This window comes from Aulonocara stuartgranti, assembly GCF_965226115.1.
Source record: "Aulonocara stuartgranti genome assembly, chromosome: 12".
In the NCBI taxonomy this organism is placed as follows: domain Eukaryota; kingdom Metazoa; phylum Chordata; class Actinopteri; order Cichliformes; family Cichlidae; genus Aulonocara; species Aulonocara stuartgranti.
In genome coordinates this window covers 1,092,501-1,111,861 of record NC_138948.1, presented here as the reverse complement: position 1 = coordinate 1,111,861, position 19,361 = coordinate 1,092,501, and the positions used below count along the sequence as shown (strand labels likewise).

The following is a 19,361-nucleotide window of genomic DNA, read 5'->3' as shown; positions in this document are numbered from 1 at the left end:
CCTGATTTTACTGATATTTAACAAAAGGGGGGGGAAAAGTTTAATTTTATACCATTGGAAGGACCAGAGGATGAGTCTAAAAATGGTCAAAAATTTGATGAAGTCTGTTACTGTTTAGTGAAAGACTGTTGGCTTTAAATAATTCACTCTTATGCCAGAAATATGATTTTTATTGCGTGAAGATGGAAGGTTCTGGAAGAAAAGTTTGGTAAGTGGACTTTTACTCGTATTTGATCTGATTCACATGCAGGAAGTTTCTGAAGGGCCAAAAACGGCAAACAAACTGGAACTAAACTGTGCTAATTTGGGTAAATTCTGAATGAAGTCTGGTGCTGTTTGCTTGGTCAGGAGTTTTGAAATATTTGAGTCTTATTTATACTCAAAGACAAACCTGAACAAGGTGAAAGTGCCACGGGCTGGTCAAAATGGTGCACTGCAGCGTGTCAGGAACATCAGTGGTTTCAGTTTTGGTCTCTCCCACGGTAGCTTTGCATAAGTTTAAATTCAAAACAAGCTGTTTTAGCTCCTCCCTCTTCGAGGCCAGCCTCATTCTCAGATGACCATCCATCCATCCATCCATCTTCATCCGCTTATCCGAGGTCGGGTCGCGGGGGTAGCAGCCTAAGCAAAGAGGTCCAGACCTCCCTCTCCCCAGCCACCTCCTCCAGCTTGTCCGGGGGAATACCAAGGCGTTCCCAGGCCAGCCGAGAGATATAATCTCTCCAGCGTGTCCTGGGTCTGCCCCGGGGCCTCCTCCCGGTGGGACATGCCTGGAACACCTCGCCCAGGAGGCGCCCAGGGGGCATCCTTGCCAGATGCCCGAACCACCTCAGCTGGCTCCTTTCGATGTGGAGCAGCAGCTGCTCTACTCTAAGCCCCTCCCGGATGGCCGAACTTCTCACCCTATCTCTAAGGGAGAGGCCAGCCACCCTTCGGAGGAAGCTCATTTCCGCCGCTTGTATCCGCGATCTCGTTCTTTCGGTCACTACCCACAGCTCGTGGCCATAGGTGAGGGTAGGGACGTAGATCGACCGGTAAATTGAGAGCTTCGCTTTTACACTCAGCTCCCTCTTCACCACGACTGACCGGTGCAGCGTCCGCATTACTGCAGCCGCAGCCCCAATCCGTCTGTCGATCTCCAGCTCCCTTCTCCCATCACTCGCGAACAAGACCCCGAGATACTTGAACTCCTCCACTTGGGGCAGGAACTCATCCCCGACCCGGAGTGGGCACTCCACCCTTTTCCGGCTGAGAACCATGGCCTCAGATTTGGAGGTGCTGATCCTCATTCCCGCTGCGTTACACTCGGCTGCGAACCGCTCCAGTGCGAGCTGGAGGCCCTCACCCGATGAAGCCAACAGAACCACATCATCCGCAAAAATCAGAGATGAGATTCTGAGGCCACCAAAGCGAAAGCCCTCCGCCACTTGGCTGCGCCTAGAAATCCTGTCCATAAAAATTATGAACAGAACCGGAGACAAAGGGCAGCCTTGGCGGAGCCCATCACCCACCAGGAACGAGTCCGACTTATTGCCGGCAATGCGAACCAAGCTCTTGCAACGGTTGTATAGGGATTGAATGGCCCGTAGCAATGGGCCAGACACCCCATACTCGCGCAACACCTCCCACAGGACGCCCCGAGGGACACGGTCGAATGCCTTCTCCAGGTCCACAAAACACATGTAGACTGGTTGGGCAAACTCCCATGCACCCTCAAGTATCCTCGAGAGGACAAAGAGCTGGTCCAGTGTTCCGCGACCAGGACGAAAACCGCATTGTTCCTCCTGTATCCGAGGTTCGACTAGCGGACGAACCCTCCTCTCCAGCACCCTGGCATAGACTTTCCCGGGGAGGCTGAGGAGTGTGATCCCCCTGTAGTTGGAACACACCCTCCGGTCCCCCTTCTTGAAGATGGGGACCACCACCCCGGTCTGCCAGTCCACAGGTACTGCCCCTGATCTCCACGCAACATTGCAGAGACGTGTCAACCAAGACAGCCCTACAACGTCCAGAGCCTTCAGGAACTCGGGGCGGACCTCATCGACACCAGGGGCTCTGCCACCAAGGAGTTGTTTAACTGCCTCAGTGACCTCGCCCCCGGAAATCGGTGGGTCACACCCCTCATCCCCAGACTCTGCTTCCTCCCCGGAAGACGTGTCAGTGGGATTAAGGAGGTCCTCGAAGTATTCCTTCCACCGCCCGACAATTTTCTCAGTCGACGTCAACAGCGCTCCGCCAGCACTATACACAGTGCAGGTAGAGCACCGCTTTCCCCTCCTGAGACGCCTGACGGTTTGCCAGAATCTCTTCGAGGCAGTCCGAAAGTCTTTTTCCATGGCCTCTCCGAACTCCTCCCACACCCGAGTTTTTGCTTCAGCCACTGCCCGAGCCGCATTCCGCTTGGCCTGTCGATACCTGTCGGCTGCCTCCGGAGTCCCACAGGCTAACCAAGCCCGATAGGCCTCCTTCTTCAGCCTGGTGGCTCCCTTCACCTCTGGTGTCCACCATTTGGTTCGGGGATTACCACCACGGCAGGCACCAACCACCTTGCGGCCGCAGCTCAATGCAGCAGCTTCGGCAATGGAGACGCTGAACATGGTCCATTCGGACTCAATGTCCCCAGTCTCCCTCGGAATGCTGTTGAAGCTCTGCCGGAGGTGTGCGTTGAAGATCTCGCGGACTGGGGCCTCTGCTAGACGTTCCCAGCACACCCTCACTACGCGTTTAGGTGCACCAGGTCTGTCCAGCGTCCTCCCCCGCCACCTGATCCAACTCACCACCAGGTGGTGATCAGTTGACAGCTCAGCCCCTCTCTTTACCCGAGTGTCCAGAACATATGGTCGCAGGTCTGGTGATACGATTACAAAATCGATCATCGACCTACGGCCTAGAGCATCCTGGTGCCACGTGCACTTATGGACACTCTTATGTTCGAACAGGGTGTTCGTTATGGCCAAACTGTGATTAGCACAGAAGTCCAATAACAAAGCACCGCTCGGGTTCAGATCAGGGAGGCCGTTCCTCCCAATCACGCCCCTCCAGGTCTCGCTGTCGTTACCCACGTGAGCATTGAAGTCTCCCAGCAGGACAACAGAGTCTCCAGGTGGAGCACCTTCCAGCACCCCCCCCAGGGACTCTAAGAAGGCTGGGTACTCCGAACTGCCACTCGGCGCATAAGCGCAGATGACAGTCAGGACCCGTTCCCCGACCCTAAGGCGCAGGGAACAAACCCTCTCGTCCACCGGGAAAAACCCCAACGTACCGGCAGCAAGCCGAGGGGATATAAGAATACCCACCCCAGCCCGCCGCCTCTCACCAGGGGCAACTCCAGACTGAGACAGAGTCCAGCCCCTCTCCAGGAGACTGGTTCCAGAGCCCAGACAATGCGTAGAGGTGAGCCCAACTATATCTAGCCGGTACCTCTCAACCTCACGCACCAACTCAGGCTCCTTCCCCACCAGAGAGGTGACATTCCATGTCCCTATTGCCAGTCTTGGCAGCCGGGGGTCGGTCCGCCAGGGCCTCCGCTCCTGGCCGCCACCCGGCTCACAATGCACCCGACCCCTATGGCGCCTCCTGCGGGTGGTGGGCCTGCGGGAGGATGGGCCCATGTCTCCTCTTCGGGCTGTGCCCGGCCGGGCCCCATGGACTAAGGCCCGGCCACCAGACGCTCGCCCTCGGGCACCCTCCCCGGGCCTGGCTCCAGGGCGGGGCCCCGGTAACCCTATCCCGGGCAGGGTAAACTGTTCCCTCGATATTCTTTTCATGGGGGTCTTCTGAATCGCTCTTTGTCTGGTCCCTCACCCAGGACCGGTTTGCCATGGGAGACCCTACCAGGGGGCAAAAGCCCCCAGACAACATAGCCCCTGGGATCCCTGGGACACACAAACCCCTCCACCACGATAAGGTAGCGATTCAAGGAGGAGTCTCAGATGACCATTCAGATCAAAATCCAAATTCATTTTAAAATCACATTTCAAAACAAAGTTGATCAAAGAAACAAAAGGTTACACACAAATTGCAAAAACACAAGTGATGATATAACAGCCTGAATTCATAAGCTCTCACGACAAGTTCAAAGGCAAAGAATAAAAATGTGAACATGGAGCAGCGACTCATTCTTAAGTGTAGGCTTTGGAACAGAGGAGTAGCTGGGCAGCATATCTCTGTGACCTTGAAGGACATTTAAAAAAACAAAATCTTAAAATCGATCCTAAAAAGCACAGGAAGCCAGAATGGAGGAGGCTACAGCTTACGGGTTCAGGTAAGAGGGCACCATGTTGGACTGAGTGAAAGGGAAGGCCTGATATTTACCAACGTAAAGGGCATAACAACAGTCAAGTGAAGCTGTAATGAAATAATGATAACTTAAAATTATTTAAAGATGAGGGCCTGACCTTGGAAGTCTCAACAGGTAAACACCTAATTTCACAACAGAATGAATCTGATTGTCCAGTGCCTACTGGTGTTGGCCAGAGGGGCCGATGGCGCGATATGGCAGCCTCGCTTCTGTCAGTCTGCCCCACAGCTGCGTGGCTACAACTGTAGCTGCCTCCACCAGTGTGTGAATGTGAGAGTGAATGAATAGTGGAATTGTAAAGCGCTTTGGGTGCCTTGAAAAGCGCTATATAAATCCACTCCATTATTATTATTATTAGTGTTAGGTCAAAGTCCATTTTCACACGAAGGTCCAACTGCTGGAGCAACTTTGTCAAAGTATCACAACCTCAGTCTGACTGTCATAAAAGGTTTGGCCTTAATTTTTTACAGTTTAATCAGTTGCCATCATTTCTTTTATGGAGCAAATAGATTTGGTAATCATCAGAAGTGAAATGAGATGATGTATCTTTCAGAAATGATCCTAGAGGGAGAGAAAACATTGGGCTCCAGAATGGAGCCTTGTGGGACTCCGTAGAGGAGCAGTGCTCAGCCTAAACCACTCTCGAGCTGCGCCCTCTCTGTGACATCATGCTGGTCCACAAGTAGAAAAAAATGATTTCAGTTCAGATTTCAAACGTCACAAATCTCTCACATCTCAAAACTCGCTCTCTCTCTTTTTCTACTGTCTCTCGCTCTCACTGTCACTCCTAAAACTTCTCTCTCTTCCTAAACAACCAAATGTCATGTTGCCATATCATTTTTGATTGGTTGATGTGGTGCATTTTTCCACCAACACAAAAAGGCAGGTTTTTGTTTTGCTTATATGTCACCTTGTTGCTTTGTCATCTTGAAGTGGTCATGTGATTGGCTTACCACGACTACTTTATTCTTGCAATTGTTTTGACCCCTTAGCAACAGGTGTTGTGCCAGAAAGTGATCGTCGGGCAGAAAGTGATTGCTCCACTCATGGGAGCCTGCGCAGCTGCTTAAAGCTGTAGCGCCCAGATTACTGACATGCAGTAAGCTGGACACAGCTTCAACCGTCTGTTTGTTGAAAAACAGTAACGTGATCACACCGCCTTTTCCTGTCAGTAACTGTAATGGCGTTGTAACAATAGAAATAGTAATTAGTTAGATTACTCGTTACTGAAAAGCTGTTACTTGTAACGCTGTTATTCCTATCCGGTTGTTCAGTGATGACGCGACGAATCCTACTTCCGGGTCTAAAGTAGTCTGCGTTTAATATGGCTTTTGTGTTGTTAACATGTTTAATGTTTTGTATTTTCTTCTATTTGATCTCAAAAAGCTCCTAAAACAGTCAGTGATCACTGTTGACCTCCCTCGGCTTTTATTACCACTAATCATTTATTTAAGCTCAGTTTTTAAAACCTTAGGATGTAACTACAGCCCAGCCCATGCAGCAGTATATGAATGACTAACCTCGTATTGTGGATGGATTATCTCAGTTGTTCTCCTGGCTGAAGTTTGGTCCTTTTACAGCATCCTGCCATGCGATTACATTTGTTCCTGACCACCGAGAACACTCACGGTAACTTTTATCGAGTGGAAAAAAAGTTAGCTTGTTTATATTATGCTAACATAGCTGTGTCGCTAGCGGTCACGTAGCACATCATTATATACCAGCTAGCCAAACTTCAGTAACCCTACAAACGTCACTGCTGTTTAGTTTTCTGTCTTCATTTATGCTGGAAGTGATAACAGAGCTGTACGTTTTAATTTGTTTCCAAAACCCCGCAGTCAGGACATGCTATATTGTATTTAGATAGAAGCTAGCGAGCTAACTCCCTGCTAACTTCTAACTCCGTTAAATGTCATAAATTCCGTTTTCATGGATGCCTGGATGTTAAACTCAATTGTTACACCTGGTAGAGGAGAAGGCTGATCATTTTATTAAAGATGAAAGACTTTAGACAGTTTTTCAACTCTCAGTAATGCCACAGTGATCGTTTGATATATGGACCTGCAGCGGAGTTTAGGCCCAGACACGGCTAGTGACTCAGACTGAACAACCAGATTACTGCAGATAGCACGCTGCCCCCTGGTGGTGAATGTTTGTTACGTAATGAGGAGCGAAATCTACCTAAGTACCTTCAAAGTGATCCACCTTAATTCAGTTCTCATTCCTTGCATCCATTTCGCTTTGTTTCAGTGTCTCACCTTGGGATGTGCCTCCCTGCAGATTCCTCAGTAGCATTTATCTCATTCTGCCAATCCTGATTGGCTGATGATCACAACGACCATGTTGGGCAGACATTCACCTTTAAATAGCCTGCGCTATTACATAGTCGTTTTTCAAGATAAGCAACTCTTTACGCTTCCGAGCATATCTCAGCTTTCTTTGGCTGAGATATGCTAGCTAAGCCTTCTTAGGCTAACTAGCTTAACTTTCCACAGCCAGGAGCGTTAGCATTATTTCCCGTCACTGGGCACTAGCTACCTCTGCCCGTCTCTCCTATCTGCACGGTTTAGCACACCAGCTAACGCCGTTGTCCTTTGGCAAAGGCTAGCAAACCAGCTAACTTGCATCCCTCATCATTAGCATCCCAGCTAGTGAAGATGACATCTTTCCCTCACAGCAGAGGAAGCGTAGACTCCGAGAATGACTCTGTATACGTGGCAACAAAATCTCGAGCAAGGACACACTGGGTCTTCTTGTGTTGCCTCGGGCTGGAACATGCCCAGGTATTCTGAGGAATATGCCGGCAGGCGCATCCCATAGTGTGACATCTGCTACTCTGAGAACCGGGGTTACTGAAGTAACCTAAAGCTTTACGCTCCAGTGATATCTGCATTAGTACTTTTACTTCTGGGATGATTCAAAACGTTTATACCCAGTGGAGTTAGCTCACAGCATCTCGATGGCCCTTGGGGTTAGGTTCTAGTTTTATGTGTAGGAAGAAGGTCTCAGGTTCAAATCCCGGGGACAGGTACAGAGTGAGCACACCAACATGAAGCTCAGGCTGTGTTTCAAATCAAATTTGTGTTTTGCTCTTTACTTCATTTTAAAACCCTGATTCAGACACCACACCTGGGCACACCTGAGGACTGAAACTGTCTGAGATCTAATGACTCGGGTCTGTCTGCTGCTCCTCACTGTTCAACCACACAGGTGAGTCTCAAGGATTACATCCTCTCTCTCGCCTGTCTATGTGAACGTCTCTCTCTCTCTCTTTCCTGTCTGTGTGAACGTCTCTCTCTCTCTCTCTCTCTCTCTCTCTCTGTGTGAACGTCTCTCTCTCTCTCTGTCTGTGTGAACGTCTCTCTCTCTCTACTGTTTAACCTGATGGCCAGCAGCGATCAGTGATACAGACGAACCGAACTGTAGCGGCTCCGTAGAGCAGTTAAGCCCACTGGATCTGCTCTCTTCTCCCGTGTGAACCTTCCTGGATCTACGGGGTATGGTGTCACCTCCTGAAGCCGGACAATCGGACGCTGAGGCCGGCGGCAGGCAGCGTTAGCTGACCGAGCTGCGGGCTTTGAATTTCGGCCTCACTGTCAGGATTATATCGGGACTTTTTTGCCGGGTATTCGGAGTATTACTGGGGGAATAGCCTGGCCGTGGACACTTCGGGAAGGTTCGGTTCTTAATGCCCCGGAGGCTCCGAGAAGAGCAGACTGCGGAGCCCCGGAACAGGGCTCGGACACCGGGGGAGTGCGAAGGTAGGGCAGGCTGCGGGGAGGAACCGTGTACCCGCTCTTAGTATACGTGTGTGTGTACGTGACAGGTGCGGGGCCGGGGATTATCGATGACTGGATGAGTTTCGGGCTGATCGGTTTGCAGGTACACTACACCGAACACCAGGTGAGTGTTTTGTGTTGGAGGAAGAGGTTAGCATGTCGTTAGCTGTTAGCCTTGCAGCATTCCATTGTCACAGACAACATGCTAGCTGAGTAACAAGGATGGAAACGGTAAAAAAAAAAAAATCTGCCAAATTAAAAATATCGGAAGTCATCTGCGCCCTCATTCCGCATCCAATGTAATAACAGTACTCAGTGAAATGAGCCCTGCTGTTTACACGCAGGGGACTGCTGTTGGTGTGTTAGCATGCTAATGCTAGCCAGTGCTGCTACTAGCTTTAGCCGGAGGAGCCCCACTTCCCGGCTGCTGTAGCAGGAGCTGCCTGCTAGTTAGCGCGTTAGCATCAGCTCCCCCTCCTCCCCCTGGTTGCAACACCGCTAGGAATCTCAAAATGTCTTCTGACACTCATTTTGTTTCCATCTGTGCGGTCAGACGGAGGCAGCAGGCGGTGGCAGAGAAGTGTGACGGACACAGCACCGCCCGGCTCGGCACGACACAGCAACTTATATTAGACTTAACCCATTTATCAGGCGCATGCGTGGGCGGCGTGCACGCGGGCAGACTGAAACCGATTTACAGCGTTTACTGTGAAAAAAACACATCACGGGCCGCTGTGACGGTGCACCAGTGACATGTTCACGAGCAGGGGACGCTGTTTAACCACAGCACTCTGATACTCCATCAGCCCAGCACGACACGGGCTCCAGTTCTCCTACACTGGTGGAGGAGAAGGTTTTAAACTTGCACCAACTGAGCTGCCTGCAGTTCTGCCAGCATCCAGCAGGGGCAGCAGGGAGTCAGTCCCCATAGACTTCTGTGTTTAAACTTGGAGCAGAAACAAACATGTTTACGGCCGGATACACAAACTGTTTGGTCTCATAACACCTGTACGGGGGAGCATGTTGTTACAACTCACCTGTTTAAGTTGTATTAAGCCTTAAAGGTTCTATTTTAGGGGCGTGGCCTCTTTGACTGACAGGTGGATGGTGACACCTGTAGTTGCTAGCTTCACCTGAACGGGACCTCTGGGCCTGTTTGTGCTGGTGGAGCATGTATAATGACGTCATGTGGCCAATACCATGGCTGCTGTGAGGTCACTGTACTAACAGGCTGAGCTCCAAGTTTACCGAGTGAAACTCTGGGATTTTGTCTAATTAGCAGGTGTGTGTGTGTGTGTGTGAGGGAGCTGCTGATCGATACACATTTAACACATCTTTAAAAATTATGCGTGTTTAGCTTTAATCGTGATTTATCTCTGAGGTATGGGGCAGGTAGTGTGGAGCTCAGGTGAGTCAGCTGCTGGGAGAAACAGGTGTGCACACACAGGGTTACCTGATTGGTTGATGGACAGGTGCGGAGTTCAGGTGTTGGTAGACTTTAAACTTTCCACTCATGTGTAAATCATTTCCTTTTTCCTGCTTTCTGTTTACCTGAAACAACCTGCTTGTTGCCTCGAGCTGAGTCCTTAATGTTTGTGCATGACACGCTTAGTGGGCGGAGCTGAACTGGTGGAATGCAGGACGCTGCCTGTCAGAAATCTTCACACCAAAGTCCACCTGCTAATCAGGGACACGCCCACTGAGGGTGACTGCAGGTGTGCTTTGAGTGCTCAGCTGTTCGTGTGCAGGGACAGAAACACTCTTGTTTTCACTGAGGTGCAGTTTGTGTTCGTATCATAGCAGCCAGAGTTCAGCAGGTGAGTGTGACGACTGCAGCAAGCTGATCCACAGGTGAAACGTTTTCTACCTGAAACTCCTCAAACGTCAGGGTCGGCCCGTGATGTGCTGCAGGTGTGTCTGTGGGTCAGAGGAACGAGGAGTCTTACCTTCTGACCGAACACCTGCCGTATTCACGTCTGCTGCACCTGGGAGGATGTCTGCCTGGTTTCAGGTGACGCTGGTTGGTCGGGCACGCTGGCCAGCTCTCGGTGTCACTGCGAATCAGGAAAGTGAACTTTAAATAAGAAGAAGATTCCTGATCTTTCAGACTTTAAAAGGTTAAATCTGTAAATAAATGAGCAGCAGGACTGCGTCTGATTGGTGACGTGTTTTAGCTGAGTGGTAAATGGCCTGTATTTGTAAACCACTTAGTCCCTGTGGACCAATAAGCTCTTTACGCTACATCCACACAGTGGTGATGGCAGCTACATTGTAGCCACGGCTGCCCAGCTGACAGAGGCGAGGCTGCCGGACACTGGCGCCACCGGGCGCTCTGACCGACAACAGTAGGCAACGGGTCAAGCGTCTTGCCCAAGGACACTACGACAGACTGTCCGAGCCGGGGCTCAAACCGGCAACCTTCCAATTACAAGGCGAACTCTCAACTCTTCAGCCACGATCGCCCCAGGAAGGAACGCCGCGTCCTGATAAACGCTGTTTTGTGGAGTGCGTGGAGTCAGCGTACTCACAGCCATCAGGTTATTAATGACCCGTTTGTGTTCCAGCCTCGTTCCTGTTTCGCTCTCAGAGTCACGGCAGCTTTTTAATGTCAGTTTGTGAGCAGAGAAGAAGAGTTTGTGATGTCAGCAGCTCGTCATGTGACAGAGTGGCTGTGAAACAGTGTTTGTTGAGTTTCCTCCTCTGACCTCGTCAAACCTCAGATTGTGACTCGGGTCACCCATCAGGCTGCTGCTGGTTCTGAAACGACTGAATCTGTGCTTCCTGCTGATCCTACTGATGTTTGAGACGAACTGAAACTCATCACCAGATCGCGTGACACTCCTGCCGACGCTCCCACTGCAGCGTTAGAACGTTTTCGTTTCACGGTGTGAAACCTCCTCCGCCTTCACACTACAAACACACCTGCAGCGGGCTCTCCTCATGGGAGGAGACTTGGATCCTTGTTTTTTTGTTTTGCCTCATTGTCTGATTTGTCATAACTTCTCCGTTTTGTGGTAAGCTTTTCTTTGGCTGTCACTTCTTCACGCTGACCTGTCTTATTTGGCTCAGCAGAACTAAAATATATGTCCTGCTGCTTTTACACACACTCACATAACGCTCAGCGATCAACCTCTCAGATGTTTAAGCTGCGGGAGATTTCACTTGTCACGTTTGAACAGTAAGCTAATGAGTGATAAGACGACGTCAGAGGAATTGGTGCACAATTAATCGTCACTGACCAATCAGTGTCACATATTGACAGTGGCTCATCGATGCCAGTGACATAATTACTCAGCTACATTGGCGAAAGCATTGACATATATTTTCCTTGGTAGCCCGACTGGAAAAATTGCTAGCCCCGGGACGTCGAGCTAGCGATTTTGCGAGCCCTGATATGTATTGTCAGATTAATATGATATATTACAGCAGTGAGCTTGAACTCTGTGTCAAAGATTCAAGTTGCAGTTATTAATATGTCCTGTCACCTTAAATCTTCACTCAAACACAAGCATCTGTGACAGTGTGTATATAGATGTTTTATATATAAGAGACAAATATTGTTCTTTTAATATGTTGGCATTACTAAATTTGGCTCAATGCTTACATATATGTGTAAAAAGCAAATGTACGAGCTGTGATAACTGTGTCTGATAGAATGAAGAGTCGACTGATATATGAAATATTCCTTTATTGGGTGAGTAAATCAGACCATGTCATAGCTGCTTTAAGTCATACAGAATAGATATCAGAGCCTTAAACAGGCTGACGTCTGCTAAATGGGTCAAACTGGGCAGAAAGTCTACAAACACATAACATCCTTATAGAATATGATGTAACACTATAGATCAACTTAGCTCAGAATATATAAAGCATATAAACAGTTACAGCAATATGATGCAACAAACACAGCAGCTACTGATCCAAAATACTCAAAGCTTCATAGAACTGAAACCAACATTTATTTTAGCTCCATTCTGCTGTTCTTCATTATTAAACATTCACACACAAATAAGTGAGATAATATTCACTACTTACTTTTAAAAGTTTACTTTGCAGCCGCCCTGCTTCAGCCGTCCACTGTTTTTTTGGGGGGTTTTTTTGGCAAAATTATCCACACCCACCGCCGCGCTATGAAGTCTGGGATATGTTGGGCCATAAAGGATACACCGACCCATCCTTAAAATTCAGGGAAACGAAGGACGCCTTTGAATCGTTGCGTCGCTGTGACGTAATCAGCCTTTAAGGCTGCAGACCCTGAATAGGGATACAACCAGTGCATGCAGGTTTCTTTAAACGGGAGGATTTTTGAATGGACTTTGGTGGAGAAACTTCAGCGCAGTGTCATGGTCTGTGTGTAGAGAGACTGATGGGAAATGTAGTTTGCACCAAAGTCTGAATCAGCTGATTGGAGACGATGTCTGTCTGTCTTTCAGAACGCTGTCTGATTGACTCCGCCCACCATGAACCCTCTAAACCAGATGAAGGCTGGACTAGCCAACAACCCACACAGGTACACACACACACACACACACACACAGCTGTCATCTTTACACACGTTTACTTTTACTCTAATATTTTTGTCCTGAAACAATCGAGTCAGATTTCAGTGGATTCACTTTAAATTGATAAATCATGAATTTGACTCCGATCCCAAAAATCTACAAAATAAACTGACAAAAGCTTCTTCAGCTCATAATTATACACATTTTTTTATATATATATATATATATATATATATATATATATATATATATATATATATATATATATTAGGGCTGCCACAAACGATTATTTTGATAGTCGACTAGTCACCGATTATTTTTGCGATTAGTCGACTAATCAGATCATCATCCATTGGAGTAAAACGTACAGCTTATTGCACCAGCAGCATCTGCTCTTATATAACTATCATTAGCTTACAGCTTGAAGTGTTTAAGGTGCTAACTAAAAATAAAGACAAGATGATAGTTTATTCAATTTTAATGAAATTTGCAGATTGTTTTGGTGAAGTTTAATAAACTCCTTGCTATCTAAAATATAACAGGACACCGGAGTATATTCTGGAGCATCTCACACTTCTGATAATCAGCTGTCTGCTTGATGTTTATTCAGCTGTGTAAAAACTATAACTTTAATCTCAGCCAAACAGATTTACTCAGGAACAAGTAAAATACTAAAAAAAGCCAAACAATAACATTTTAAGTTATCTAAGTGACTTATATATATATTTAACCTGAGTAGCGAAAGACGGCGGTGGGTTTGAAAACGATTTGCGGGGAGTCCGGTGTTCTCACGGCGCTAGTGAGCCTAGCCCCCAGCTAGCTATCGAGCTGGTGGGTAACAGACGTCTCCGAAAACGTCGGAGCGCTTTTGAAAATATGCGGTGTCTTGATAAACTGAGCAGATATTTGAGGTTTACACAGCTACATTCTCGGCTGAAAATATGTTAAACGTTTATTTTGTGACCCAGAAAGAATAATAAGAGTAATATTAAAACTAACTAACTGCCGCCATTGTTGGAAACTAAGCTGGGCCGCGCTATGAATTCTGGGACAGAGCTGCTTCTTCTTCTTCTTCTTCGGGGTTTAACGGTAGCTGACATCCTTGTACATGCAGTGCTGCCATCTTCTGTTTGTCTGTTATTACACTCTTAAATCCTGCTACTTATTCCTGCGTCTTTTGTGATCTTACAAAGCTTCAAACGACGCGTCGACTATTAAATCAGTCGTCGACGATTTTGATAGTCGACGTAATCGTGACTAGTCGACAAATCGTGGCAGCCCTAATATATATATATATATATATATATTTGTGCTGCTGTGTAAGACTGCATAATTGTTTTACTCATGGACCCGCCCCCCCCACAGTGACGGCTCGTACCCCTACGACCCCTCCAGCTGGCAGCAGCCCACCAATCAGCCCACAGGATCGCTCTCCGTGGTCACAACTGTCTGGGGAGTCACCAACCCCTCAGCCAGCCAGGTATGACATCACCAAGCAGAAGGATGTGACATTATCGATCATTTGTGGGGCGATCGTGGCTCAAGAGTTGGCCACATCTTGTAATCGGAAGGTTGCCGGTTCGAGCCCCAGCTCGGACAGTCTCGGTCGTTGTGTCCTTGACTTGACCCGTTGCCTACTGGTGGTGGTCAGAGGGCCCGGTGGCGCCAGTGTCCGGCAGCCTCGCCTCTGTCAGTGCGCCCCAGGGTGGCTGTGGCTACAATGTAGCTGCCATCACCAGTGTGTGAATGGGTGGCTGTAGTGTAAAGCGCTGTACAAATACAGGCGTTTGCCTTTTTTTTCTTTTTTTTCTTTTTTTTTTTTACCATTTTTAATCACTCAACGTCACTTCCTGTCTGATGAACGTTTACTTCTGTTCTCATCAGGGTCTTGGTGGAGGCGTGATGGGGCCCGGGGCCAACCCAGGCGGGGGTCCTATGATGCAGGGCCCCGGGGGGTCGGGCATGGCCGGCGGGCCCGGAGGCTACATGGGCCAGCAGGGCTATGGAGAGCCCAGCAAAGGCTACATGACCCAGGGCATGTACGGCCGTACGGGCGGGGCCTACACAGGAGGACCGGGCGGGTACACAGGGAGGTGGGTGTCTGCTTCAGCGTCACGTTGTAGCCAACGGTAGCATCAGAAACTGAAATAAACTGACCTGCTGCTCCGGTTTCTGTCCTGAGGGCGGATGCTTGGGTGCAGCTCACTAAGCTCCGCCCTCTCATCCAGATATTGAGGGGTCTTATCTGTCCCACGTCAGGTGGTGATGTCAGTGATGTCGTTTGTTTGCAGCTATCCGTCGAACCCCGGAGGCTCCCGAGGCTCCGCTGACTTCACTCAGGCTGCCGCTGCCGCCGCCGTTGCTGCTGCTGCTGCCACGGCAACCGCCACTGCTACAGCAACCGTCGCCGCCATCCAGGAGAAACAAAACCAGGAGATGAACTATGGACAGGTGAGCAGAAGCATGAGGTCACTGGGCGCCTGTGTGCTGCCCACCTGGGTTAGAGCTCCCTCTGCTGGTCCACTCGTGCAGGTGAATAAACAGAAAAACACTGTCACAGAAACGCTGTGGGAGGGACGAGGTCTCAAAGAGAGGTGGAGGTGTGTTTGGTGACGGGGTCGAGTTTAAACCTGAGGTCGGTGCTGGCGGCACCGGAGCACGACGCCTCTGCTCCAGCACAGTCCAGATTTGTCCTCTGTCAGCAGACAACCAGTATTTCCTCACTTTTAGCCGAGCTTGTGCTGAGGACACCTGTTTGATGACATCACTGATAAATTTGTCGTGGTTTTTTCCCAGATGGGTGGTCCAGCCTACAATAACCAGTTCATGGCCCACTCCGGCCCCCGCGGCCCTCCTGGCATGGCTCCTGGAGGTATGGGCCCAGGTCCAGGCCCCGCCAGAGGTCCCCCTTCAATGGGCCCCATGTACGGACCAGGAGGGGGCCCGCAGAGGGTCCCCCAGCACCCAAACTACGGCCCTGGACCACAGCAGGGACACCTGAGGCCCCCGCAGGGCCTCAAACGACCATACAGCTCAGAGGTGAGGCTCGGGAGTCCGTGCTGCTGACCCTCAGGTTACTGTGTCAGTGAGTGAATTCACACCTGTGTCCACACCTTTCCCGCCCTCAGTCCTTCCCGGGAATGTCCCAGCAGTACGGCGTTCCCGTCGGTTCCAGTGTGAACGTCATGCCGGGTCCTGGAGGTGGCGGTGGATCCATGCCTGGTTCAGCTGGAGGCGGTCACGGTGGCCCCTACTCGGGCCCCAACATGCAGTACCACCCAGGTAGGACGCTGTTGGTTTCACAGGTCAGTCTAACGAGAACCCACCCCTGCCAGTCCTGACAGGACAGGAAGTGACCTCAGCCTGGTCAGGTTTGTAAGGCTGGTCTGACGACAGGTGTGAACCGTGTGCAGGTGCTGGGTCCTCGTACCTGCCCACGCCACAGTAAAGCTCACAGGGAACGCTGGAGCAGAACGGGCCTGGGAAGTGTTTGTTTTCTTTGGTGTTGTTTTACATGGTTCCTGAAGTTTAACGTCACATGACGCCATCAAACAGGATTAACTGCACCCTGTCTGCAGGTGTTTCCAGGTGGTGTGAGGTGGAGGTTTCACCACAGCTGATGATGGAAAGCAGACCTCGTGTTCTGATTATTCAGGTGTGCTTTCTCCTCGTCTTCCTGCAGGTCCCACTGGTCCAGGTCCCGCCCCACCACGGTCTGGCTCCTCCCCCTCCTATCAGAGCCATAAAATGCCCCTCCCACCTCAGTACCCCCCCTCTGGACCCCCCAGTTCGCAGTACTACAAGGTGAGCAGCTATAACGGTGTTGTTGGAGCGATGGAGTCCAGGGGCCTGTTCTTCGTACCTCGCTAAGTAAGTTAGCTGGATCTGATTGTTGACGATTTCGCGTGATCTTGGATCGTTCGGTTCCCCGAAGCTCATCCGGGACTTGCTGTCATAGCAACAGATCCGTAAGCGTAAACCTGCTCGGGAGCAGGTTTACTTTATGTAAACAGGATTAGATCGCGGCCACGCAGGTATGTCCGCTTCATTTATACGAAAGCAACAGCGATAAATAAATATTATCAATGTAACTAAAGACAATGCAGCACTTGATCCTTTTATTGATGTCACACAGATACATACAGGTCATTTCCTAAAAAAGGGAAATGTACTATTAATCATTCTATTACATGTATGTGATTATTACAGATGTAATTCATATTTCAGAGTAGTAATTGTAAATTACTTCATGTAATCAAGATGGGAGACCACGGCTATAAAAGCGAAGGTGGATTTGGGAAGCCTGTCGCAGCCATGTCCTGTCCGTATACGCGAGCAGCCCATTGCAGAAGGTGCAAGATTGATAAGGAGAGTCCTCAGAATTCAGCGTATATTGCGGGACAGACAGGATCCTTTAGCTCAGCGCGACAGTGTGCTCATAGAGAGATATCGATTTTCCCGTGAGGGTATTATTCACTTAACCAACTTGTTGACGAGGGGGTGCAGGACCACCACCTGTCTTTTTTTTGCTCTGCCCTTTTCTTGGTTGCTGTTATAAACAAACAGATTATTTCAGGGTCTCTTTCCAAGAGACGACAAGCAACATAAGTGATAAATATTACCATTCTGTAGAATATTCTTATATTTCACTTTTACTTGTTCCCATGTTCTAGTGGGTCCTGTTGTGGCTCTAATGTGAAAGAGGATATAATATAACATATTATAATATAATATAATATAATATGATAAATCTACCCTACCGCCTACTGGTGTTGGCCAGAGGGGCCGATGGCGCGATATGGCAGCCTGGCTTCTGTCAGTCTGCCCCAGGGCAGCTGTGGCTACAACCGTAGCTTACCTCCACCAGTGTGTGAATGTGAGAGTGAATGAATAGTGGTATTGTAAAGCACTTTGGGTGCCTTGAAAAGCGCTATATCAATCCACTCCATTATTATTATTATTATTAAATTACGAGTTTAATTTGTCAGCAACTTTCTGCCAGCCCTCTCTCCTTGCTTTTGCAGCCTTTGCAGTGTTCCCTTGCGTTCTGATTAAACTCTGAAACTCCTGAAATCCCTCACTCAAGAGTTCTTGCTCTGCTGCCGAAAAATACCGAGCCGAGCGCACTCCTTCGACATTTTCGCCGACCAATCAGAGGGTTGCCGATCAATGTTTCTACTATCGATGCGTAGCCCCTTTTACGACACCCAGTGATGTCACATTACTGCGTCCAGCTGTACTAATCGTCAACGGAAGGTGTGTTCGGGGAACCGGATTAGCGCGCTCACGGTTAGCGCGATGGTTTGATCTTGGATGTTTCATTTGATCTTGGATGTAGTAAGCGACGTACGAAGAACGGGCCCCTGAGTGCCATCACCTGTTGATTAACAGCTGATGTTTGTGCAGCAGGACCAGTTTAACGGGCAGGGCGGCTTAAACACTCTGACAGCAGGGGGCGCCGGAGGAGTGTACAACTCCTTCAACCAGCCATCAGGGGTAAGGAGCGCGCACACACGTGTGTCTGTGTTCGTTGCGAGTGTTTGCCTGATTTGGCTCCTCCCTCTTTAACACAGCTTTCTTCTTATTAGCTGCCCCTCCTTAATAATGAGTGGGTGGGGCTTTTATCCCCGCCTCTGTGACGTCATATAGACCCCTGTGTTAACCTGAGTGTTGGTGCACACACATAATCAGAAACACACAGAGCAGGAGACATGTGACAGGAAGTGAGGGCGCACATGCTGAAATAAGGTTTTTGTGTTTTCTGTCGTCTCTCCGGCGCCGTCTGTTAGCCGGGGCGAGGGTTGCCAGGTTACCCCTCTTCTCCGGTTCCGGGAAACCCAACACCTCCCGTCACCCCCAGCAGCTCCATGGCTCCGCCCTACATGTCGCCTGGCAGCGGTGACGTCAAGCCGACGCCTTCTCCCTTCCTGCCTGACATCAAACCCAACATAGCTGGCCTGGCCCCTCCCCCGCCGACAGGTACACACACACGATCATCGATTAGAACCAGCTGCTTGAGTCAAACTGAGGTCATGAATGAAATGAAGCTCTTTATCTGAGGGAAATATTCTGATTAGTCCACCATAATAAACAGATTAACATCATTTGGTTTCATAATCAAAGTTTATTTCAATAATCTTCAATAACAATAATCAATCAATAATGTTTCATGATCAGTTAGGTCTTGAGATTATCAGGAAAATGTTCCAAATTTTGTTTGTGAAATAACCTGATTACTTTTGTCCCACTGATTCGAAGTCAATGTGCAGGTGTGTGACTGATGACTTCCTGTTTACAGGTAACCCTAGCGACGACCTGCGGCTGACCTTCCCAGTGAGAGATGGCGTGGTCCTGGAGCCCTTCAGATTAGAGCACAACCTGGCCGTCAGCAACCACGTCTTCCAGCTGAGAGAGTCCGTCTACAAAACACTCATCATGAGGTGCGCACACACACACACGCACACACACACACACACACACACACACACACACCTTCATTTTAAAGGTGTATCAGTAACTGCTTCCTTCAGAGAGCTTATTTATTTTCTGTGTGTGTGTGTGTGTGTGTGTGTGTGTGTGTGTGTCAGGCCTGACCTGGAGCTCCAGTTTAAGTGTTACCACCACGAGGATCGACAGATGAACACCAACTGGCCCGCCTCTGTCCAGGTGTGACCTCCTTACAGCTTCACCTTTGTGTTGATGAGTTTGGAGAAAACGGAGAATATTTCCACCGTGTGCTCCACGGTGACGTCCTCGAAGGTCAAAGGTTAATGAGCACGA

At 49.2% G+C, this 19,361-nt stretch overlaps 1 protein-coding gene across 8 annotated transcripts in view; it reads left to right on the top strand.

Moving 5' to 3' along the window:
- Positions 1-5,545: 5,545 nt before the first annotated feature.
- The window catches only part of LOC309719713 (zinc finger MIZ domain-containing protein 2-like), a 19,734-nt gene continuing 5,918 nt past the window's right edge, over positions 5,546-19,361 (top strand). The window contains exons 1-13 of one of the 8 annotated variants that reach the window (XM_082556018.1): positions 5,546-5,929; positions 7,421-7,510; positions 12,513-12,589; positions 13,947-14,061; positions 14,466-14,674; positions 14,873-15,032; positions 15,378-15,620; positions 15,710-15,863; positions 16,264-16,385; positions 17,988-18,077; positions 18,371-18,560; positions 18,880-19,021; positions 19,169-19,247. In XM_082556018.1, the coding sequence (XP_082412144.1) occupies positions 12,540-12,589; positions 13,947-14,061; positions 14,466-14,674; positions 14,873-15,032; positions 15,378-15,620; positions 15,710-15,863; positions 16,264-16,385; positions 17,988-18,077; positions 18,371-18,560; positions 18,880-19,021; positions 19,169-19,247 (1,554 nt within the window). In that variant the 5' untranslated portion in view covers positions 5,546-5,929; positions 7,421-7,510; positions 12,513-12,539. The other 7 variants (XM_082556017.1, XM_082556020.1, XM_082556015.1 and 4 more) reach the window with 7 other exon arrangements.